Source organism: Notothenia rossii (assembly GCF_949606895.1).
Source record: "Notothenia rossii genome assembly, chromosome: 2".
Lineage (NCBI taxonomy): Eukaryota > Metazoa > Chordata > Actinopteri > Perciformes > Nototheniidae > Notothenia > Notothenia rossii.
The window spans coordinates 37,303,049-37,328,312 of record NC_136904.1 but is presented as its reverse complement, the minus strand read 5'-3'; the positions used below and the strand labels follow the sequence as shown (position 1 = coordinate 37,328,312).

At 39.3% G+C, this 25,264-nt stretch overlaps 1 protein-coding gene across 2 annotated transcripts in view; it reads right to left on the bottom strand.

Moving 5' to 3' along the window:
* Nucleotides 1-1,967: 1,967 nt before the first annotated feature.
* LOC307028498 (uncharacterized protein) overlaps nt 1,968-25,264 on the bottom strand; it is a 90,555-nt gene continuing 67,258 nt past the window's right edge. For both annotated transcript variants that reach the window (XM_079663569.1, XM_079663570.1), the window contains 15 exons: nt 10,276-10,342; nt 8,577-9,029; nt 8,365-8,452; nt 7,947-8,153; nt 7,628-7,708; nt 7,220-7,452; nt 6,925-7,103; nt 6,710-6,803; nt 6,269-6,607; nt 6,049-6,166; nt 5,745-5,836; nt 5,519-5,633; nt 5,035-5,306; nt 4,732-4,889; nt 1,968-4,637 (listed from right to left, as the gene is read on the bottom strand). In XM_079663569.1, the coding sequence (XP_079519695.1) occupies nt 4,761-4,889; nt 5,035-5,306; nt 5,519-5,633; nt 5,745-5,836; nt 6,049-6,166; nt 6,269-6,607; nt 6,710-6,803; nt 6,925-7,103; nt 7,220-7,452; nt 7,628-7,708; nt 7,947-7,965 (1,671 nt within the window). In that variant the 5' untranslated portion in view covers nt 7,966-8,153; nt 8,365-8,452; nt 8,577-9,029; nt 10,276-10,342 and the 3' untranslated portion in view covers nt 1,968-4,637; nt 4,732-4,760. The remainder of the gene's footprint in view (nt 4,638-4,731; nt 4,890-5,034; nt 5,307-5,518; nt 5,634-5,744; nt 5,837-6,048; nt 6,167-6,268; nt 6,608-6,709; nt 6,804-6,924; nt 7,104-7,219; nt 7,453-7,627; nt 7,709-7,946; nt 8,154-8,364; nt 8,453-8,576; nt 9,030-10,275; nt 10,343-25,264) is intronic.

Genomic DNA, 25,264 nt, shown 5'->3' with positions numbered 1-25,264 from the left:
ATACTGTTTTTCTCAGACGCGGAGGGATACTGACTTGTTGTGAAAAGTAACTTACAATTCTACCCGTGGTATACGCTCAGTATATCACGGCTAAGAACCAATCAGATTGCTTGATTTGACTTGTCCGTTTTATAATAACTAAATAATATAGGGTATTATCCAAATATAACAAATGACCTCGCCGTGAGCTAGCTAGCTAGCTAGCTCACGGCGAGTACTAGTTTAAGTGCTAGTTTAAGTAAGTATTGCTTGCACAATTTAAAGTTCAAGTATATATTTGTATTAACAATTACTTATATTAACAAATACTGGTGGTTATACATTATGAATAACTTTTAATAATACTTTGTATACATGTGTTTTTATTATTAATAATAATAATACTTTTATAATTTTTGTACACATTACTTATTGAAATGACTGGTGGCAGTGATTTTGCTCTGCGATGGTGTGAAAATACTTTTAATGACAACAGTGGTAAGTAGGGATACCAGCGATTATTCGATGTTTCGAATATTCATTACAGTCTCCATAATCGAAAATTCTTTTTTTTTATTCGATTTTATTTATATATATTTTTTATTATTATTTATGTTTTTCTTTTTTTTCCTGGCTTAGTTTCAACCAAAATATAGACTAATGCTAATAATAGTAATAGTATTAATAATTGTAAATGGCCATTGGTCACACCACCAGTTTCTTTTACTGTAAACTTGGAGGAAGCCAGCAGCGCAGAGTGCAGACTGCTGCACTCTGCGCAGTCTGCACTGCTGGCTTCCTCCAAGTTCCTCGATTAATATTCGCCAGGGCTGTCCGATTTTCTAATTTGATCATGGTCAGTTTCTGGCATCCCTAGTAGTAAGCATTAATTGGTTATTAGCCAAGTAGAAAAGTTGTAAACAACAACAATTACACTGGCATTGTTTGTTTAGTTTTGAGTTTCTAAATGATGTTGTTTTCTCTCAACAGATCCTGCAATTTGTTCTCCAAAAAACAACCCTTGATTTTTCCAAACTCCAGACAACCCAAGGCGCTTTTAAGAGCCACGTCTGTCTTGTTAAATTGTCCTTGCTGTGTTGTACTTCATAGCCTCTTCCTATCTCTCTTTTTCTTTCTCTGTCTAACTCTGTTGTCAGTCTTTCTTCTGTGTCTCTGTCTGTGTCTCTTCACTATAATGAGTGATTCTGTTCTCGAGGATCTCCTGAGAAGCGCAGATGAGCTGGTTGACCAGAAAGAGTTCAGGGATGACCTACGGAGTGCTGATGATTTGCTTTGTAAACTGGAAGCAGCAACAGCAGCAACAGCAACAGCAGTGCCATCAGTGCGAAAGGTGTGCTAGAAGAAGAGAGACAGTGAGGGAAACTTAATCTTTGCAAGACCGCGTTCAACCCGGAATGACTCCAATCAGGGTCAGTATAAGATATACATTTCTAGGCACTTGAGTATATGAAATGAATGAAAACATAACTCTTGGTAAGGGAAAAGTAGTACAATTTAATGGTATAAATGAAAAAACTATTTTTTCTGATGCAGCTGGCTGCAGTCGTAAAACTGATCCCCCCCGTTGATGCTCCTGACTGTGATCTGGTCTTTGCTCCAGCTATCGCTCCAGAGACTGTTGGTATGTACTTCATTTGGTCTGGTTAGCCCGAAACACATATTCATACTTGCATCTTTATGTGATACGTACTTCATTTCTAAACTTCGTTGTTTGCTAGAATTAAGAAGACAGTAGTTACAGCTTTCAAAACCACTCCATCCAGTATGTTTTAAAGAAAAATTATCATGCTTTGGACTTTATTGTACCATTTTAACAGAGGGGTTTCTACGAGATCTCCAGCAGTCTCTGAGCGATACTACAGGAGATGAGGTGGTAGCACAAACCCAAAGTGGTTCTCTGCTGGCGTCGACCAACTGGAGCACTCGAAAAAGTTTTTTTTCAGTGAGCTGGAGGGCAGCGAGACCACATCTGGTTAACACCGTAGTGGCCCAAGCAAATGTGGGAACACACATTTGCCAACAGTGTTGGAGCAAAACATCTGTTGTCCGGTGCCAGGATTGCCGACCACATCCCTTCTTCTGTGATGTCAGAATGCACACCAGACACCCCCTCCACAACAGAGATGCTACTACTGAAGGTTACTTCCAGCCATTGGCCCCAACAACACATGTAGTAAATATGGCCCTTTGCTCCTGTGGTAAGTTTTGGTTTGTGAATGTACATTTCTTTTTTTGCTTACATGTATTTAAAAGCAACACAAATGTACCTGCATTGTAGTGCTGGGGGGAAACGATTATTTTGAAAACGATTAATCGGGCGATTATTTCATCGATTAGTCGACTAATCTAACGATTATTTTTCTGTTGTTCGATTTATAAAAAACATAATGTATCCCAAATAAATACCAAAAAACATTAATTAATTCATGACAACTGCGCACCAGCTTACATGCAGCCCTGGCCTGGAAATTGCTTGGCTCCGTTAGTTGACATACATTGATACTATAAGCTGACTAACGTTAGTCTAATGTTATGTTTGACTCGTAAACGACCACAACATGAGTTAGCTCTCTGTGCAGTTTGTTCGTTCCGGATTAGTAGCGGCTAGATAGCGGTGTTCTGCAGACGTAAACTAGCTACCATTCCATCCAACATTAAATGCTGACAAACGTTAACTAACACACAGCTGGCGCCGCTAGCTAGGTAGCTAACATTAACTACTAACCTACCAAGCACGAACAAACCGCACGGAGAGCTATAAGATAGTTAGCACTACCGAAGTGCACAGAACTCAAGCTGCACAACACACTAGGGCTGTTCCTATTTATGAATATGCTTTTATTTTGAAGGAGAGGTAGCGCTGTTGACAGGAAGTTGTTGTTGCCATGGAAACAACGTGACGGAGATTAACGGAGAAAAGTAATATCTACATATAAAGTACGGAGAAAGTAAACGTTTATGGTTAAGTGTTAGCACCCCCCGAACAAGCTCTTACGTTGATATTGGAGATTTCAATCAATTCAATTTGAAAGACCTAGGGCAAGATGTTTTTGTTTGGGGGCTTTTTGCAGGGCTTCGTGCGCAATCCTGTGAGGAGGAGGTGGTAGCCGTTTCAGTCTCCATAGTGTTTAAAGTGCGATTGCGAATTGCTTCTTGTTGTTTTGGGTGACCCACGTGTGTGTGGCGATGCGTCGACGAGGAAATATGTCGTCGACGATATTTTGAAGTCGACGCGTCGTATGGACTATATGAGGCTTATGCATTGTACCAGGTGTAGGCTAATTTGGTAGGCAAAAAAGTCAAAAACAGGCAACTGATGGTGTGTGAAAGGTCATTTATGAGGATGAAACAAATGAGGTACGCAGAATACAATGCCATTTTATCTGTTTTATTATTAGTGTAGGACAGATATGTATGTATAACACCTGAAGATGTTTTATTCATGTTATCACATAATTGTAGAGGATATAGCTATATTATTGCACATATTTGAGTTCTATCTACACATGAATATCTGATTTGTAAAACATCACACAAAAAGGTTTATGCGCCTCCTCATGGTGCCAATCAATATGTGTGTTTGCTAAACAGAGATGCAAACAGAACAACCTAATAAAATGAAATGATAGAAAAATGCCTTCAACAACCTGAAGAATAACTTACTGGACATACATATTAAGACATTAAGAAATGTGTCTTCTTTTGTTTTCGGAGGGCCGCAGCTGACTAGAGGGGATGTAGGGCTGAAGGAGGTCAGCGATGTATGCAGGGGCTAGGGAGTGGAGAAATGTGTAGGTTAGCAGGAGGAGTCTGTACTGGATGCGTGACTTGACCGGGAGCCATTGAAGGTGGAGGAGGGTGGGGGTGATGTGTTGCCAGGGCTTAGTGCGGGTGAGGAGCCTGGCTGCAGAGTTCTGGACGTACTGGAGCCTGTCCAGGGCTTTGCTGGTGACCCCGAACAGAACTCCAGACGAGAGGAGATGAAGGTATGTATTAATGTTTCTGCAACGGGGTCGGGGAGAGAGGGCCAGAGTCTGGAGATGTTTCGAAGGTGGAAAAAAAGCGGTTTTGACAGTAGAACTGATGTGGGAGTTGAAGGTAAGACTGGAGTTCAGAGTGACGCCCAGGCTGGATGGAGTAGCCATCGACGGTGAGGAGCAGATCTCCAACCTTCCGGAGCAGTGTTTTTGGGGCCACAACCATGAGCTCTGTTTTAGTTTTTTTTGAGTTTCAGTAGGTTTGTTAAAATCCAGGTTTGGATGTCACAGAGGCAGTTGACTAGTGACAGTGGGGGTAGCTGGGATGATGGATTGGTACTGATGTAGAGTTGGGTGTCGTCGGCATAGGAGTGGAAGTTGAGACCATGTTGGCGGAGTATTTCAGAGAGGGGGAGCATGTAGATGATATATAGAAGGTAGTCTGGAGGGGGCTTCACCGTGTGTCATCAGAGCTGTCAGAGTCGCAGTCAGAAGACTCATCTGAAACACTTTGCAAGAAGCTGATGGTCTCTGCTCCAGTCAAAACGTGCTGGTAGCATCGTCTCGCATGAGTCTTCATTTCTCCAATGTCGTGCTGCTTTTTCGTGAACATGCTCTGGAGACCTTTCATTCCGTCTTCGCTCAGGCCCAATGGTGAATCTTAAATGTATAAGATAAAGACAATATCAGTAACTTCATCACCTATCACTGATGTGTAAAGTCATGCAAAGTAAAAATGTAATATATACTGTACTTTGCAGGCAGGACAGCTCTTTCAGTGAATCACTGCGGGTTGAAAGGACCTTCCAGTGGTGGTTCATTTCTGTGATGAGAATCTTCTTCTCCTCCTGTAGTCTCTTCACTGCCATGACAAGTTCCAAGCTCTTCTCTTTGTCCTGAGGTCGAAAGACTCTGGAAAGCATTTATGACAAAACATGAATGAATGTGTATGAAAGATCAACATTCAAAGAATCTATGAAGTCTTACATAGTTTTATATATCAGACATGAAGGTTTTCCACATTTGCTGTGAGCATTCAGCAGACGGGTGTACTTACCACTGTTTGGTAGCTGCCATGGCCAAGCTTTCTCCACAGACAGAATGGCTTCGAGGCACAGAGCTTTTGTGCTTGGAACCATTGAGTTGTATTTCTCAACTGTGGGGCTGTCAGGACCCCTTTCTCATCCCTGATCTTGCGGCGGATCCGGGAACGACCTTTGTTACTGTCTGACTCTTTGTAGAGACGCTGCGAACGTCTCTTGACACTTACTGTCAGCATTTCGATCTTGCTGGCCAAGGCAGCAGCATCCATTGGGTTGTTTGTTGTTGCTTTTTCGAGGAAATAGGCGTATTAAGCACAGTAATTCACAATAACAGTGACATTTGATCAAATGTTTTAAGATTATTTTATTACATACGCTTCATGAAAAATAAGTAATGCAAATGTCAATACAGGGTTATCACTAATTCTGAAAATTAAAAATAAATTGATAAATCATGACTACAAAAAAGTTGAAAAACTTAATTAAGATTGTCCTCACTTTCTGCCCACTCATTCACATCTCTGACCCAGTCTTCCAGCTGCTTTTCAGTCACTGCCAACTCAACCTTCATGGACTCCAGGTTCTGCAATTGCTTTTCCAGAGCTTTTGTGGTCTACAAACGTCAAACAATTAAAGACAAGTAAATACAGAAATCTACATTTAGGCTGCAGCCACAAATAATTCTAACTAAGAATATGTCATTCTTCTAAAACTATGTTATTACCTTCAGATATCTGCGGGACAGTGAGGTGGCCAAGTTGCTGACTTTTTGCTGATTCCAGCGCATGGCCATCAGCGTCAGCATGTCTGTACGTCCTGCAAAAGAGAATATCACGTTATTACTATTCCTCTTACTTCTTATACTGTAACTGGGGTTTATACTATATTGCCATCCTAAATTGTGCTCTATGGTCATAACCGTCAATGAGCTTTTATGAGTTTGTGTTGTTGGTGTAATTTGCTAGTGTAATCTGTGCCTTTCTGAATGTTTTTTGAAAACTGACAGGAAAGGTTCTATCGTAACTCACCTGCTTTTGACATGTGTTTTGTGGTCACTGCTATCCGAGAGAGGAAGGCATTGACCTGTTCCACCTCCTCCCCTAGGGTTAGTCCAGCCCCCTCTTGATATGCCCCACTCCATTTCACCTGTTTAAAATATATTCAAAAGTATGACTCGTTACAACTTGTCACTATTCACAAGGAGGTTTTTACATAACGTGATTGTGTCACATGGTAACAATTCCTTACTTCACATTTGAAGTCATGCGCTTTGGCATGAAACACTGAGAGAAAGGGCTTCATGTCGAGAAGATGCTGGAGCTCTGGACAGCTGTTGGTGATTCTCTGGAGGTAGGGCCAATATTTGCAGGTCACATCCATGCAAAAGAACATACTACGGGCCAGCTTTTTCTGTAGGTACAAGGGATAAGCAAAGATTTCTCTCCTGTACATATTGAGAGCACAGAGGAGCACTCCATGTCGACAGACGGCAAGCTCTAGTCCCTCCTCATCCAGCTTGCTGGCTGATTTTTGGGAGGTCTCTCTGGCTGCCGACCACTGTCCTCCGCAAACACCTCTTCCGGAGACCTAATATATAAAAATGTATTGATGAAAATGGTGCAAAGACTTACATAACCAAACCCTTCATTCGGATATTATATTATACATAATTCGAGTCTGCAATATTACATGCTTGGTTGTGGTGTGTATATAGTCCACAAATCTTGAGACGTCTTCATCCCTGGCTATAAAGACACCGTCAAAGATGGCCTGTTCCTCAGATCTAAATAAATCAAAGGAGCAATGTATGACATTTCAGATTATAAGGTTGATTAGATCACATCAAGATACTTTTGTTTCGTTATCTTTTCAAATACTGTGACATTATATATTTTCTATGGTACCTAGCTGCATTCTTGAAACGGTAATGATTGCGGTTTCCATCCACGGAAACTGCAAGCATATCAGGGCTGCACGCAGGACAGGTGAAGGGCTCCTCCTTGCACATGATGTCCACCTCATAACGCACAGCCTCCCACTCAAAGAAACTTTTGATGAAGCTGTCAGTTGAGATCTTCCCAGTCTATAACAAAATAAGGACATCAACAGATAATTATATGTCAAATAAATTATAAGGACACAGCTTACAATTTGTACAATACAAATAGATCAAAAGGGACAAGTAACTTCAATACTCACACGGCCGAAGCGCAACGTTCGCTGATCTAGCATCCTTAAATATGCCTGAAAGGATAGTCCAGGTGCAGCCATTTTCATTTCTTCAAATGAGAAGAAAACATCTGTGGCATAAATGGTGGCGAAGTGAAGGGTAGCTGGCCAGTAGTCACTCCGAAGAAGGTCGTCAACCCCAGTCGTCCATGTCGCAGCGCACGCTTCACAAGCCAACTCTGGCATGCTTAGCTCATGTCGTCCTTGAAAAACAGACAAGGTGTTTTTAATACATTTGGTATTCTTTACTTAATACCCATGTTAAGGTTTAATAAACAAGCTATCCCACATGTCTTTGAGAAGGGTTGGATATTATCAAGAAGAAACTTCAATAACATCTATCTTAAGAAACAAGACAAACATTCTTCCCATTCTTACCATTCATTGTGGTCACAGTCTGTCCTGGCTTGAGGCTCAATGACTCTGATGCACAACCACATATTTTGTCCGGGATCTCCACTGGTACAAACCGCACCGGAAAAAAATTCAAATGGAAATTAGAAATAATTTGTCTCTTTTGAGAAATACATCATTGTTATGTGACAGATTTAGGATTTAACTTTACATCAGAACATTAAAAAGCGACTTAGGCACACTGCTGGGAATTATCACAGAGATCTTCAGGAAGCTCACATTTTCAAAATGAAGTTCTCAACAAGTCCAGCAAGAAAATGTACATTCACAAACCAAAACTTACCACAGGAGCAAAGAGCCATATTTACTACATGTGTTGTTGGGGCCAATGGCTGAAAGTAACCTGCAGTAGTAGCATCTCTGTTGTGGAAAAAACTTTTTCGAGTGCTCCAGTTGGTCGACGCCAGCAGAGAAGCACTTGGGGTTTGTGCTACCACCTCATCTCCTGTAGTATCGCTCAGAGACTGCTGGAGATCTCGTAGAAACCCCTCTGTTAAAATGGTACAATAAAGTCCAAAGCATGATTATTTATTTATTTATTTATTTATTTTTTAAATCATACTGGATGGTGGTTTTGAAAGCTGTAACTACTGTGTTCTTAATTCTAGCAAATGACGAAGTTTAGAAATGAAGTACGTATCACATAAAGATGCAAGTATGAATATGTGTTTCGGGCTAACCAGACCAAATGAAGTACATACCAACAGTCTCTGGAGCGATAGCTGGAGCAAAGACCAGATCACAGTCAGGAGCATCAACGGGGGGGATCAGTTTTACGACTGCAGCCAGCTGTATCAGAAAAAATAGTTTTTTCATTTATACCATTAAATTGTACTACTTTTCCCTTACCAAGAGTTATGTTTTCATTCATTTCATATACTCAAGTGCCTAGAAATGTATATCTTATACTGACCCTGATTGGAGTCCTTCCGGGTTGAACGTGGTCTTGCAAAGATTAAGTTTCCCTCACTGTCTCTCTTCTTCCAGCATACCTTTCGCACTGATGGCACTGCTGTTGCTGCTGCTGCTGATGTTGCTGCTGTTGCTGCTTCCAGTTTACAAAGCAAATCATCAGCACTCCGTTGGTCATCCCTGAACTCTTTCTGGTCAACCAGCTCATCTGCGCTTCTCAGGAGATCCTCGAGAACAGAATCACTCATTATAGTGAAGAGACACAGACAGAGACACAGAAGAAAGACTGACAACAGAGTTAGACAGAGAAAGAAAAAGAGAGATAGGAAGAAGCTATGAAGTACAACACAGCAAGGACAGTTTAACAAGACAGACGTGGCTCTTAAAAGTGCCTTTGGGTTGTTTGGAGTTTGGAAAAATCAAGGATTGTTTTTTGGAGAACAAATTGCAGGATCTGTTGAGAGAAAACAACATCATTTAGAAACTCAAAACTAAACAAACAATGCCAGTGTAATTGTTGTTGTTTACAACTTTTCTACTTGGCTAATAATCAATTAATGCTTAGGGATGCCAGAAACTGACCATGATCAAATTCGAAAATCGGACAGCCCTGGCGAATATTAATCGAGGAACTTGGAGGAAGCCAGCAGTGCAGACTGCGCAGAGTGCAGCAGTCTGCACTCTGCGCTGCTGGCTTCCTCCAAGTTTACAGTAAAAGAAACTGGTGGTGTGAACAATGGCCATTTACAATTATTAATACTATTACTATTATTAGCATTAGTCTATATTGTGGTTGAAACTAAGCCAGGAAAAAAAAGAAAAACATAAATTATAATAAAAAATATATATAAATAAAATCGAATAAAAAAAAAAAAGAATTTTCGATTATGGAGACTGTAACGAATATTCGAAAAATCGAATAATCGTTGGCATCCCTACTTACCACTGTTGTCATTAAAGGTATTTTCACACCATCGCAGAGCAAAATCACTGCCACCAGTCATTTCAATAAGTAATGTGTACAAAAATTATAAAAGTATTATTATTATTAATAATAAAAACACATGTATACAAAGTATTATTAAAAGTTATTCATAATGTATAACCACCAGTATTTGTTAATATAAGTAATTGTTAATACAAATATATACTTGAACTTTAAATTGTGCAAGCAATACTTACTTAAACTAGCACTTAAACTAGTACTCACCGTGAGCTAGCTAGCTATCATTTGTTATATTTTGATAATACCCTATATTATTTAGTTAATATATCCCTCAGAAAGGTGCCAGAAACAACATTGGCGCCGATTCGATTATTATTATTATTATTCTTGGCTAAATTGATCGTATTTCCTATAAATATGTGTTACCCATGCTCTTACCTTGATTCTGAAGAACTGTGACTCTCTCATCCAGGTTTGGTCACGTAAAGTGCAAATGTATGCCGTCTTTATGACAGTACCTGAGGATTGTGGGTAAGGTAATCGCAAAGCTGACAGGCGTCGTAACAACAGTAGCTGAGGATTGTGGATAGTGTAGTGTCTTCGGCCATCCAAAACTACTTGTTTCTCAGAATTGAACGGGAAAACGTGACAAAAGCATTGTACACTAAAACCTATCAAAGTCGTTCAATTAACAAGGATAATGAGTAGTGGAGATATCACTGTCAAATCAATAAACAATGAGGAGAATACTCACTTCCGGGTGTAACATTCTCCCTTATCCAATGGGAAGGGTCGCTCAGCGCCTTAACTGCAGTGGACAGCTGGATGGAAATAAATTGTAATCAGTTGCGTCCGTTTATGAAGCTGAAGGAGACTCGGTGCGTCACAACTGCCATTTATTACAATGCATTTATATGATGACTTTCAAAGAGAAAAAGCAAGAATACGGGGAATAAAGTAGGATTGTTTTTGTATGAATTGATGTTTCATCCAATCACAGAACTTGTTGACTTATCACGAGGTCTGTCGCAAAGCGGACAGCCATCGTCACAACAATAGCTGGGGATTGTGGGTAGTGTAGTCTCTTTGGCGCTCCACATTTCAGAGAAAACAAGTTGTTTTTCAGAATTGAAGGGAAAAAACACAAAAGCATTGCCCACAATTTAAACCAATCAATGTTGTGTAATTAACAAGGATAATCTGGTGTTTTTTAGTCGATGAGTAGTGCAGATATCACTGTAAAATCAATCGACAGTAACGGGAATACTTACTTCCGGGTGTGCAATTCTCCGTTATCCAATGGGAATGGACGCTCACATTGCCTTTAAGGGCAGCCGACGCAAACGAATGCCGTGCTTCCATGAGCGTCAAATCCCGCCGCAGATGGGAATACATTGCAATCAGTTGAAAGCTATTTGCGTCCCTTTATGAAGCTGAAGGAGCCTAGGAGCGTCACAACTGCACGCCACGGGACCCTGACCAAACGTCGCTCCTGGACGATTATGGAGTGAGAGTGTGTTGCACAAAACCTTATTATTTATCTTTGCTGCACATCTCAACCCATCGTTTCACATCGTGAGGGGACACAGAACCGAGGGGTACCCTTCATTATCACTCAATTATACGAACTCTTGGAGATAATAACAAGAACACACATCAAAACATCTGGAGCTAGGTAGCTTGAAACGAACATAGTTCACCTCTGTTGTAATCTGGTCAGAAGTGGTCTTCAATGGCATTAAAACAATAAAAACGATGCTGAAGTTAATCCATAGGTAATCCAATGTGTCTGTGTCACTTTGAATGATTTCTGGTAATCCATGAGCAATTCATCTGCTTTTCGGTTTTGAGATGTCAGATCTAGAGACAGCTTCACTCTGGAGCAAAACGGTGTGTGTGAAGCCCCCACCTTTTTGTTGTACCATGTGTGTGTGTGGGGAGATTCCCCTTTGATTCTATTGGCTCTAACGGTCAGAAAGAGATGTCGATCACCAAAATCGACCAATGGGTTCCAGAGAAACAGTAAAACCCCCATTTCCACCCAAATCACCTCAGAGGTGGAGTTTTTTTTGCTAAACCTCTCTAAAAAGGTCAAATGTCACTTGTTTTCTATCAATCTTGATACAGGGTACTTATTATATGTTGTACTTTGGATTCCTAAAGCTTTTAGTCTACCTTACCATCATCCAAGGGTAGTTTTCACTGTAAGTAAAAAATATTTTTTGGACAGACACTATAATTTACAGTTTTTTACTATGTTCAATCTGAATTTTCTTTCAAATAAAAAACGTCTATATTGATTCTGACTTCTACATCCAACTCAAAGGTTTATCATTACTTTGAGAAAAAAGATTATTAATTTATCCCTTTTAGAAGGGAAGATATGGTCATTTGTTCTGGGAATGTCATTTTCGAGCCTGAGACCTGAAAAACAGGCTCAGGGCTAAACTGGTTAAATCTGAATTTGAGCGAGGATTGGTGATTTTTCAAGCTTAGGCAAATAATGTAGTACCTTGAAAATATTGGTCTCTTTATGATGTTAATAATTTAATCGAGTTAGTTAGTTTGACATCTGAATATCAGTGGTGGCGCCACCTTCAATTCCATTCAAGCTCTGCTCTGTGTGTGTGTGACACGAGCCATTTTGTGTGCGTGTGCGAGCGAGCGCAAGAGAGAGAGAGAGAGCGCGCACCGGTTCCGGAGATCGTTGTGGTTAGCATCTGTTGCTAGCTACGCTAACGGATATAAGGAGCTTTTTCAACAAGGTGGAGGGAGAACTCTCTCCTGTCAGACTGAGAGTCTCAGATAACCTCAGCTCAGGTGAAGTAAAGGACTCTCTCAGTGTAGATAGTTAACTTAGTTAGTTATGTTCTCTGTATTTTATATGTTTGTGTTATGTGTTATGTGTAACGTTGCTGCCTTCTTGGCCAGGTCAGCATTGTAAATGAGATTTTATCTCAATGCTTTTTATCTGGTTAAATAAAGGTTAAATAAAAAATAAATAAAACTTTAGTCTAAGTTATCTCAGTGGGTCTCAAACGGTTTGGTCACGATTGATGTAAATAAGTATTTCTGAGGCACACGTTTATATGATCATTATAGTTATAAAAAAATAAGAGAATAAATGAAAACCAGGTATGAAATACTATAGGACAGTAAAACAAGAATAAAGTTTAAAAGGGGAGTGATTAGTAAAATATCTATAAAGAAATAGTAAATCTCTTTTCAGTTCTGTTTCATATTGGTGTTGAGAAATGTATCCATAGATCTTTTCATTTTGCTCTCAAAGTACACCAGGTTGAGAAGAGAATCATAATTTGAAGATGTTTTGATTCGAAAATAATATGATACAGTACTATTATGTCTGGGTCTCTGTGTTTCATTAAAGCTTGGCTCTGTGTGTGTGTGTGGAACGAGCTACCTACATACCTCCGGGGTAGGCTATCCGGAGATTGTTGTTGTTAGCTTCTGGTGCTAGCGAGCTACGCTAACGGATATAAGGAGTTTTTTCAACAGCAAAGTGGAGGAGAGTCCTCTCCTGTCAGACTGAGAGGCTCAGTGAACTAAAGGACTCTCTCAGTGTTATTTCAGTGGGTCTCAAACGTTTTGGTCACCATTAATGTAAACAATTATTTCCGAGGCCCCACGTTTATATGATCATTATAATTATAAAAAAATAAGAGAATAAATGAAAAACGGGTATGAAATACTATATGACAGTGAAAAAAGAATAAAGTTTAAAAGGGTGATTTGTAAAACATCCATAAAGAAAAAGAAAATCTGTTTACAGTTCTGTTTCATATGGGTGTTGAGAGATGTATCCATAGATCTCTTCATGTTGCTCTCAAAGTGCACCAGATTGATGTTTTCAACTTCAATATTTAAAAATAAATCTTCCCGGGGGAGCTTGCCCCCGGACCCCCCTATGTAAGGTCCACACACCATCTATAAAAATAGCACTTTACCCCTGCTTACACCTACAGGACTGTCTCAGAAAATTAGAATATTGTGATAAAGTTCTTTATTTTCTGTAATGCAATTAAAAAAACAAAAATGTCATACATTCTGGATTCATTACAAATCAACTGAAATATTGCAAGCCTTTTATTATTTTAATATTGCTGATTATGGCATACAGCTTAAGAAAACTCAAATCCTATCTCAAAAAATTAGAATAGTTCCTCAGACCAAGTAAAAAAAAAAGATTTATAACAGCAAAACACAATCAAACATTTGAAAATGTCCATTAATGCACTCAGTACTTGGTTGGGAATCCTTTTGCACGGATTACTGCATCAATGCGGCGTGGCATGGAGGCAATCAGCCTGTGGCATTGCTGAGGTGTTATGGATGCCCAGGATGCTTCAATAGCGGCCTTTAGCTCATTAGCATTGTTGGGTCTGGTGTCTTTCAGCTTCTTCTTCACAATACCCCACATATTCTCTATGGGGTTCAGGTCAGGGGAATTTGCAGGCCAATCGAGGACAGTAATGCCATGGTCAGTACACCAGTTACTGGTGGTTTTGGCACTGTGGGCAGGTGCCAGATCATGCTGGAAAATGAATTCCTCATCTCCATAGAGCTTTTCAGCAGACGGAAGCATGTAGTGCTCTAAAATCTCTTGGTACACAGCTGCATTTACTCTGGGCTTGATGAAACACAGTGGACCAACACCAGCAGCTGACATGGCTCCCCAAACCATCGCTGACTGTGGGAACTTCACACTGGATTTCAAGCAACTTGGATTTTGCTCCTCTCCAGCCTTTCTCCAGACTCTGGCGCCTTGACTTCCAAATGAAATACAAAACTTGCTTTCGTCTGAAAAGAGGACTTTGGACCACTGTGCAACTGTCCAGTGCTTCTTTTCCTTAGCCCAAGTCAGACGCCTCTTCCGTTGTCTTGAGTTCAGAAGTGGCTTGACCATGGGAATACGGCTATTGTAGCCCATTTCCCGGACACGTCTGTGAACAGTGACTTTTGATACCTGGACTCCAGCTTCAGTCCACTGTCTTTGAAGCTCCCCCAAATTCTGGAAGCGACTCTTCTTCACAATGCTGTTAAGGCTGCGGTCATCTCTCTTGGTTGTGCAGCGTTTCCTGCCACATTTCCCCCTTCCAACAGACTTTTTGTGGATGTGCTTTGAAACTGCACTCTGTGAACAGCTTGCTCTTTGAGAAATTTCTTTTTGTGTCTTACCCTCCTGATGGAGGGTGTCAATGACGGTCCTCTGGACAGCAGTCAGATCAGCAGTCTTCCCCATACTTGTGATTTAGTTTACTGAACCAAGCTGAGTGTTTTTCAAGGCTCAGGAAACCCTTGCAGGTGTTTCGAGTTAATTAGACGATTCAAGTGATTCGTTGAACACCCTACTAGTATACTTTTTCATGATATTCTAATATTTAGAGATAGGATATTTGAGTTTTCTTAAGCTGTATGCCATAATCAGCAATATTAAAATAATAAAAGGCTTGCAATATTTCAGTTGATTTGTAATGAATCCAGAATGTATGACATTTTTGTTTTTTTAATTGCATTACAGAAAATAAAGAACTTTATCACAATATTCTAATTTTCTGAGACAGTCCTGTATATGCCGTGAGCTGATTAGCCTTCATTGTAACAGTTGCGGGTACGTTGTGTATTTGCGTGGGGAGTGTTGCAGTAGAAAATTCAACTGTAGCAACCGGTACATTAATGGGAAACCCTAAATGTTTGAGCACCCTATGAAACGTCAAGCTACCCCACAGCACCCCCAAAAGAAAATATATGGCGCCGCCTCTGCTGAATACAACCATACCGTTTGTAAGGAAAACACGCTTTATAAAAAGAGCTCAGCAAAACGTGTCCTCTCATTTATAAATAAAGGGAATACAAAAATGTAAAATGTTATACCTCATGTTAATTGTTAACAAAAGTGTTCATAAAAAATAATCAGTTCAAACAGATAGTGAAAATAAAGGCGATTTTACCCACAATACCATTCACACACTGCACTGTTAACAGTAATCTGAGTCACGCACGAGGACAATTCAACATTAATATCTTAACAATATGAAAACACCCCTATTTACTGTATGTATGATAATATAAATGTTATGTCAGAGCAGACTGGACTCTGGTTTCAGACAGAGGGTGGAAAAAAGAGCACAGGCAGTATGATAATAATAAAGACCTTTTTGAACGTTAGAGCATGTGAACATGTCACAGTCACAAAATACAAAAATGAAACTGAAAATGAGCGTAATATGGCCCCTGTCCCAAGTGTTTGATCCTCAAAAATTTCCATTTTAAGAATTTATTATCAACGATATCTACTCCGTGAGGTCTGAAAGACTCTCACGTTAGCTTGTCAGCTCATATACAGTAGACCATATGGTGACATTAATGCCAATCAGTATTCACGGGACAAGTACTCATGTCTCTGCTATCAGGAAAATGTGCTGAGATACAAGAAACTCTGAAGAGCCATTAAAGCATGACATTCTCCGAAGAGTCGATATGTGACACATTGATAAATGAACAAATTATCTGACTTCATCTAAACGGGAGTGTTGTCAAAGTTAACCATCAGAAATCCAAACATAACTATTTCATCCTGCTCACTGTCTATACAGTAGCATCAAAGGGATATTGTAATTGGATGCTGATGTAAGCCAATATTATTATATTATTATTATTATATTTTATTGTCAATGAAGTGGGCTGAGCCTCTTTGGTCAAAGATGGAGCATGCAGGGAGGAAAAAGAACAATTTCCTCATGGTGAATGGACATTTTTCTAAAGCAGATTGGAGTGATTTTTCATCAATCATGGCACATTCCTTTTGAGATGGGAATTGGGGGGGGGGAAATGAGAAAGAGGCAGAGAAAGAAAGGATTGGGCCACTCTATTACTTGAGCGCACTTCACTGTGAATAATGATGTATGACATAAAAGCACTCAAGAGTTTAAAAAAAATATATTGGCAGCATTGATCTACAGCTCCAGTCATGGGATAACACACATTTAACATTTAGGGGCACCACTGGGTGTGGAGCGGAAAACATCGTGCAGCAGCTCCGCCTTTTGTTCGTCGACGGAGTGCTAAAGGGATTTTTTTTAAATGTTATATTAATAGAAACCTCAAACAACTTTTCTCTCTGAGAGCGATTGGACATTATGGTCACGTCGCCCCGACTCCCTCCACACCGTCTCATTTGACGGATTTGATCATATCAAACAAAAATGTCATATCTATGATGCAACGTCAAGCAAATCTGCTCATTTGTCTATCTCACAAAAAACTCTGCAGCACAAGTTTGGACGTGTTTGCCGTTAATATTTCACAAGTCACCCCCAAGGATTCTTTGTCTGAAATTCACACTTCACGCTTTTCCCAAACAACCCAAGGTCAATCGCTTGCTTCATCAGGGATGCTTTCTCAGACCTCTGATGTAAACTGTTCCTTAAAAGTCCATATTGTGTAGAAACTATTACTGAGAAATATTCTCTATATGTTGGTTTCAGCGTGGGAAAATGTTAAATGTGACCAGCCCATACATTTGTTTATTGACGGATCAATGCTCTACGCACTGTGCTGCGAGGCTCCACAGTTCAGTGGTTATGCAAAGTGTGTGTGCACTGTGGTTCGGCACCTGCAGGTCTTTTAATGAATTATTCAACCATACACACCATGTAGTGTTCTGTTGGTTTGGAAAGACAAGAGTTCTTGCTGTGTAATTCTAAGTCATTATTAAAGAATAGTTTTTCTTTAAAGCATGATTATTAAACATATAATCTTCTAAGCATTTAAAAAGTGTTACAGCAAAAGGTTTAATTTTATTTTATTTTTTACAGAATTGTAAATGTTCCTATCTTTCTTCAAAGTTTCAGCATAAATATTAAAAGGCTATTCTGAATGTCCCTATTTTAATTTAAAGCTTTCTAATGAAATGTAAATGTCTGATGTCATATTGTGTCACCAAGAATGCAAGAACATTTCTAAAGAAAATCCTCAGAATGAATCAGGTTATTCCTTGGATTAAATACGTTTACAGCAGTAAAACAATGTTGTTCTTTTATTAAAGGGGCCCTATTATGCATTTTAGTTTTTCGCTTTTTTTGGTAAGTCTCTCTCCCATACAACTGCCTGAATCACCTCGGAGATGCCTACTTTGTTTACGTCTGTAACAAAGTGACAGCAATATGTGACACTTCTATTGGTTAGTGAACCAACACATTATACGTGATAGGCTAAGGGGCTGGACATCTCTAAGCAGGTGACCAGTCACATCAACAGAGACCGCCAGCAATCAGAGCAGACTGGGCTCTGGTTTCAGACAGAGGGTGAAAAGAGGTGCTGCAGCACAGGCAGTATGAGAAAAACAAAGAGCTTTTTGAACATTAAAGCTTGGAGACATGTACCAGCAGAGGCACACAATACAAATATGAACCTGAAAATGAGCATAAAATGTCTTAAAAAATATTACACTTTACCACACTGGGGTAATTGGAAATGTTTGTATCAAATGCCTCAGAAACAATCCTACTCATATATTATTTGTGTTATTTTTATTTCTACTGTGCAAAAATACTGGAAAAAAAAGCTGCGCAGCATTCAAATGTTTGTGAATTTGTATGTCAATGTAATGAATAAAGCTTCAAACCATCTATTGTATATGGTACAACCTTAAGATCATCACAATCACATATTGTAAGCTTTGATTCAAATGGTCTGTTATTAAAAAGCCTTAGCAATTAGATTATTATCATGCGTAGATTGACCATTTCTACCTTACTGCATAGTGCAAAAAGGCCTCTTCTAACATTCTGGCCTGTAATGTTAAGGATTATATCCTATAAAATGATAATAAAGTGTTTCCACATGAGTAGGCATCCAACATGCTAATGAGATTTACATATTCACCCACTGACCTTCTGGCGTGCATACGCTGGTTCGAGGGCTCCACAATGTGTAATTGCTGTAATCCAAGGCCTAACAGTGGGCTCCCAGTCACAGCGATTATCATTTTCTACTCACATTAATATACATTACTCATTCATTGTACAGTTGGTCAGTGCACCCTTTGACTGCTCAGGTTGCACTCAGCTTACCTCATGGACTTTATGTAAAAGGTTCATTAAGTGCAGAAAAGACTTTAATTATGTCTAAAAAATAGTAGGATTTATGTTTAGATATATCCATGTGGGTTCTTTTTTGTATTAAATGCTGTAATTACAAACAGTTTTCTTTGAAATAGACTGATGTATCTGATGGTGTATCATTGTGATTGTTTCATGCTGTTGCAACAGGTCTTTTGAACTGTAGCAACAGGACATTTAAATAGAGCCCAACACATAGTATGTCATGTTAAATCACACATTAAAATGCAACATTAACATTTGTGTAACACTGGGTGGTGAGTGGTGTAATAGGGAGCCCTAAAACCAAGAAATTAGTTAGCATTTTACCACTTCCTATTCACTCATCTCTAAGTCAATGATTCTTTGACCGAGTTTGTTGTTAGAAGCCTGAAATAAGGTCTGGCAATAACAAAAGCTGAAGAGATTTGAAAGTTTTGTTCTACGACATGAAACACGTCAATAAATACACCCACCTATGAATGTCCGAAGTTTATGTGTCGTCAAAACGGTGGTTGCTAACAAATTATGAAATGTCATCACGCTGACTGGTGTCCGCAGATAGCTTAGCGGGCGTTATGCACAGCAATGGGAACAAATGTAGTTTGTTAATGTCCAAATGTTAGCTTTTTATTTATGCAGATTTCATTTACATTACAAGGGCTCCATCTAACAAAAAGCAATTCGATTTTTTCATCTGATATTTTGATTATAGCAGAGAAAAGTCCTTGTGACAAGCTAATGATCATAATACCTAGATGTTGGTTCAGAAGACGTCTTCAGATATTAATTCTTAACACTATTACTTGAAGCATAAACGCAATTGGAAGGAGTAAAGAGCTAACGCTAGTCTAAAAACAACCTACATCGAAGTCAGATGTCTTTCCTTCACCAAATCTAAGCTAAGGCGGCTAATGTTTGTTGTCATAACAGCTAATTTGGACTAATTTAGACACGTTTTACCTGTAAAACTTGTAAGAACCTTGCCGTTTTATGAGATAGAAGCTTCATTATTCAACAGTGTGGTGTTCACTGATGTATTTTAGGTTGTCGCACAAACGTCAAAAATATGTTAGACTTGTGCCTTATTTCAGGCATCTAACCAAAAACATGATAAGGAAAAAAGATGATTTCAAGAAAGCAAACTGGAAGTTCTGAAATGCTTACTCATTTCAGGGTTTAAGGACTCATTCCTACACCACCCCATTGCTTCACAGGCCTGCCATGCAACTACATAATGCTAAGCTACGATTGGACAATCGCTGTTCGGGGGTGGGGTTTAGTGTTTTTTTTTCACTAATCAGACAGTTATTGTTTAAACAATTAGTGTGCAGAGTAAATTAAATGTGTATGTTACTGGTTTGGATCAAGGCCGAATGCGCACGTGTAATAAAACCTAATTGTCTAAAAATAGTCACTTGTGCTGTGACAATAAATTAAGGTGAAATCATTCACCTGAGATAACTGTCATCGTTTGGGTAGTTTTGTGAGCCAGTGTTGGCCTGAGTCGGGTACACTTTATTAATCCTGGAAGAAAACTAAAAGGCATGAAGGACAATGAGAACCAGCAATAAAAAGAATGCCAAAATGTCTGACTTGATTGCTATTTGGGGAGATGGCACAATTCAGTCAACACTGGTATGCACACACTGCACTGTAACCAAAATATGCTGGAAACAGAAGCAGATGTGTCACCTTTAGTCATTGTTGCTTTGCACACGCTTGTCTTCTGAATATTGCTGTCAGTTTATATTAGTATTGGAAAGGGGCCGCATCCAAGACTCCACATATGAGCAGCAATTAAGAGCCGTGCATAAATTGTGTGGCTTCCGCGAACAGCAGGAATAGTAATTTACCCACAAGCCCTCTGGGCTTCCATCTCATGCAACCTTGTTTGCCTTTCTTACTTAAGCAATATATTTTTATGCTAATGAAAGGAAAGTAAACTGAAGTAATGGAGTTGAGGTAATATTGATTTTGAGTTAACGTGAATTTGGTTTATTATTCTGGGTCATAAGGTTTGAATATAAAATACAACATCAAAAGAATATTTAGTACATATCTGTGTTTTTAGGTAGGTAACATAAGAACACAGTGACATATTGAACACTCATTTAATAATATGCTAATTAGGCATTACTCTAAATATTGTAGAAGGAATAATATGTTTTTCATCACTGATGTGATTGTTTAGGATTGCCAGAGAGAATTATTCATAAAAAGGATAAGTTTTTCCAGTTGTAATGATGCTCAAGTGACTTTTAAACTGAGGCTAATTCATAATATTCTCCCGTGCAATGAAAATATGCACCTTAATATGCCAAAAAAAAGTGGCAAAATAAAAGATGTCATCCTGTTTTCTCTCATTATATATAATCATTTTCATCAGGTTAAACTTGCGCGAGCTGGGGCGAATCGTCGCTTTGCTTCCGTTGTGAACATAAAGATCTATTGAAATGTATATACCGCAAATGTCCACCCTTTAGCACCCTAAGAACCAATGATTCCCAGTAGAATGGAATAGGACGTTTTGTTTGAAAATATCAGTTTTAAATCATGTCTACAGAAAATCATAAATGTATCATGTGAATACCTGATCGGAAAACAAAGGCGGCCACAGAGGCATGATTGCAACATGTAATTCCAAGCAGCTGTAATTAGGAAGCAAGCCAGATGTAAATGCGAAAATTAAACAATTAACATTATTATTTCAATACTAATAAAAATTGATATAAGAGATCTGAGGACATTTTACTGGAGCAAATCCTCATTGCACATGTATTTCCTGCAGCACAACATCATTAGTTAGGTTGTTGCTCCCCTAATGGCTTATATCAGTTTGTATCTTCTCTGTGAACTTTATAAATGAATCTCAGAGCATTTCATAATCACAGACATGCTAAATGAAGTTCAATCTGCAGTTCTGCTTCCGTGTCTATCCATGCACCCTTTTTCTTGATCTAGTGATAGCCCTGCTTTTACTCAATTGTTATCGAACTATACATAGATATAATAATCCTAATATTTTGAGCAATATAGCAGTTCTGCAATGATTGTAAGGAATAAACTTGTATGGAAAGAAATGTGTAAGACAGTCTTACTTTTGTTTCAAACTAATAATAGGAATCATATAGCTTTTCAAAAGAAAGAAGACACACAAACTACACAAAGCTATGCATTCACTGAAAAAAGTTACCTGTGAATACAATGTGTTAACTGTCTGGATCATTGCCGTATAACATATAATACATGTAGGTTTATACAGCCGCAATTTCACAAATCCTCCCAAAAAGAATAGAATCTAAGAATAGACACGGCCTTCCCTCAGCAGCAGACGTGGATGGCTGTATTTCCATGCCTCTGCAGGGGGAAAAGAACATCACGTTCCATTCCAGTTAAACAAGTCCTGACTCAGCTCATAACTCCCTAACAAGTGTGCAGTCTGTGCATTGCTTTTTAAAAGTAGAAAGAAATTCATTTTTATTGACCATATTTATTAAACTGGCTTAGGCCTATCATACATTCTTCAGAACTCCTTCATAATTGCTTAAACATAGTCACCACACTTTATGCAGTTAATTGCATACAGCTACACACACCATTGGTGAAGGCCCTATTATGCTTTATGGGGTTCTCCCTTTCCTGTAGGTCACAGTAAAAGCAGACTGGGCTCTGGTTTCAGACAGTGGGTGCAACGAGGCGATGCAGCACAGGCAGTATGAGAAAAATAAATACCTTTTTTAACATCAAAGCATGGAAACAAATTTGAACCTAGCAAATGAGCATAGTATGTCCTTTTTGAGCTACCTTTGTTCATTATAATGGGGCCGCTGTGGCTCAGATGGTACATTCTGTAAACATAGGTGTAGCAATTGGAGGGTCAATGGTTTGATCCACAGCCTACAGTCAACATGTTGAAGTGTCCTTTGGCAAGATACTAAACCCCTAATTTCTCCCATAGTGTCTGTAGTGTATTGACATATTGAAGTGTATTGATGTAATTTAATCTATTGTCAACCCCTCTGTAAGCAATTGGAATCAGGGTCAATCTAGTCTATGATGATACTTGCAGTTGTACAATAACCTAGTTTGTATGACAGATTCACAGTAGCTGGTGGCTCAGGGTTGTTGCCCTGGCTAGATTTGTCCAAATAGGAACCCTGAACCAATTCTCTCTGGCAGAACTGTTTACTCCTCATCGGTCAAATGCTTCAGGTTATACAGTAGATGGTTATGTGAGGGCAGGGGCGAGCCGTGACTTTTATACCTAGGCCCTCTGACCCCCCCCCCCCCACCACAATGACAGCGACCCTCTACCACACACAAAACCTACCACACAAAACAACACCATTTATACAAACACCTGACAGGGCACCCACAGCCAAGTAACAATTACAAATGAATGAAGTCGGCGCGGCGGCCCACATTGAAAATGACTTAGGCCTATCTTTGATGATCAAATCACTTAAACACAAAGTCCATCCTCCTGTCCTTTTGGATGAAGCACTTGATGGCGGGGTCATGCAGCTGATCCTTTGCCACTCCAATTTATCATCGTAGCTCAATCTTGAAAATGACTCTGAACATTTTGCAACGATGTCATCACTATCACTGACATGAGCCATCATGAACAAACTTATGCTAAGTAGCTACTTCCGCCTAGCTTGACCCGTTGTTATTACACACATGCATAAACTTCATAGCGGGCGGAACTTGTCATAAAGTCCGCGAAAATAAAGCCCACCCTTCGGCAGATATGATTGGTCAATTTTACTGTCAGTTGACATTACTCTCTCGTTGAGAGCTGGCCCTCTGTGAATTTATAGCTGGACCACCAATCAGCTCCTATCTTCACCTCAGATTCCAACAGAAACTGAACAGGCAGATTCAAAGGATTTATTTCTTTGGAAATGTTATTTTAAATACAATTAAATGAAGTTATTTTGGTAAAACTAATGAGATTTAAATATAAAAAAAAAAAATACTTTTTTTTAATGTTTTCAAATATTATTTTTTAGAATATCTTAGGCCCTAGAGGGCCCTGACGGTTCGCCACTGTGTGAGGGTAAGTGTGGTGGCTAGAGTAAGGGTTGTATAGCCTGAGAGCAAGTGCTGCCAGAGACACTCGGAGCTAAGCAGCAGTAGCCTTAGAGCGAAGACCTTTCATGGACTCCCTGGGGTCAAAATACAACATGATGTCCTCTTAATGATTCTTAAAATCATATTTAAGCCACAGCTCTCCTTTCAGTGGATAGTGGAACTACTCCAGAATGTGACCTGTAATTTGTTCTTGAAAAGCTTGATGTTGATTTTGTTATTCATGTAGAATCATGCTCGCATAACATTAGCCCTCGTGCTAATAGCGGAGCCAAAGGAAACTGAGAGATAAGCATTCTAGAAAACTCTCCCGTTGCCAATCCTGTTATGGTTTGTCCAATTTACTTAACAAATGTCCCATTTCAGAAGAAACTTATAGTATGGCAAAGATTGTTACAGGCATAAGTCAAACATTTAGGCAAACTTTATATTATGATTTAAAAAACGCATTAAAATATATTTTAATTGATATTCTTCTTTTGCAAGTGACCTTGGAGCTGGATAATGCACTTTCGAGGTGCTCATAATCGTTTATTAATTTACTCCGCAGAGCCAACCTCCCCTTGTGCATGAATTCCTTCAAATGGAAACCTCAGCTGGCACCTATACCATACCTAAACCCTCTAGCCAGTCCGTCTTTGAAATCAAATTTGTTGACTACCTTGGCGTTAAAGATGAACGTGTTTTCACCCCACAGTGCCACTTGAATGTGCTCCAGAATACTGTAGAGCCTTTTTACGAGAACCAGGAACTGTGCAGTAATGCCTCACTGAAGAAAAGAGCTATTATGGAAGTGGATATCAGGGATATATGGCTCATCATTATCCCCATGCTATAATACACTAAGGCCCCTAAACTCCTACTGCCTATCCCAAGAGACTAGCCCTAATACATCCTCTTCCACAGTCCCCTGACCACAATAATAATGGGCAGCATTTTACAGCACAGCATTCCCCAGACTACAGCGCTGTTCAGAATGGCTTTTATGTGCTACTTTTTGACTTTACAAGCATTCAAAAATAGACAATCTCTCATTTATCTGTCATAACGCATTTTTTTGGACAATCGCAAATAAGATTAGGTGGTTTCTAGCCCAAACGAGGCTTTCAAAAGAGCCTCTCTCTGAGGCTTAAAAGGTTATTTGTCTGTTGTTGTCGCTCTCTACATCTGCCTCTCTTTCTTACACCCTTCTTAACTTAGACCAGGGGTGGCAAACTCAAATCAGTTAAGGGGCCACATACTGCCCACTTTGATCTAAAGTGGGCCGGACCAGTAATATCATAGCATAATAACCCACAGGCCCTACATAACGACAATATTTCTGTTTAAGGGCAAATAAGTAGCTACAAGTACATTCGGAAAATGTCCACATGTAATGAGACGCAAAACGTTATGAACAAACTGAAATGTACTGTATTAAGACAAACAAGTGCAATTTCAAGTGCTACACACATGTTCTTTACAACAGATCCCAGTTTCCACCTGAACTGACTCATCACAAAATACAAATAAAAACGTGGGAGCTAT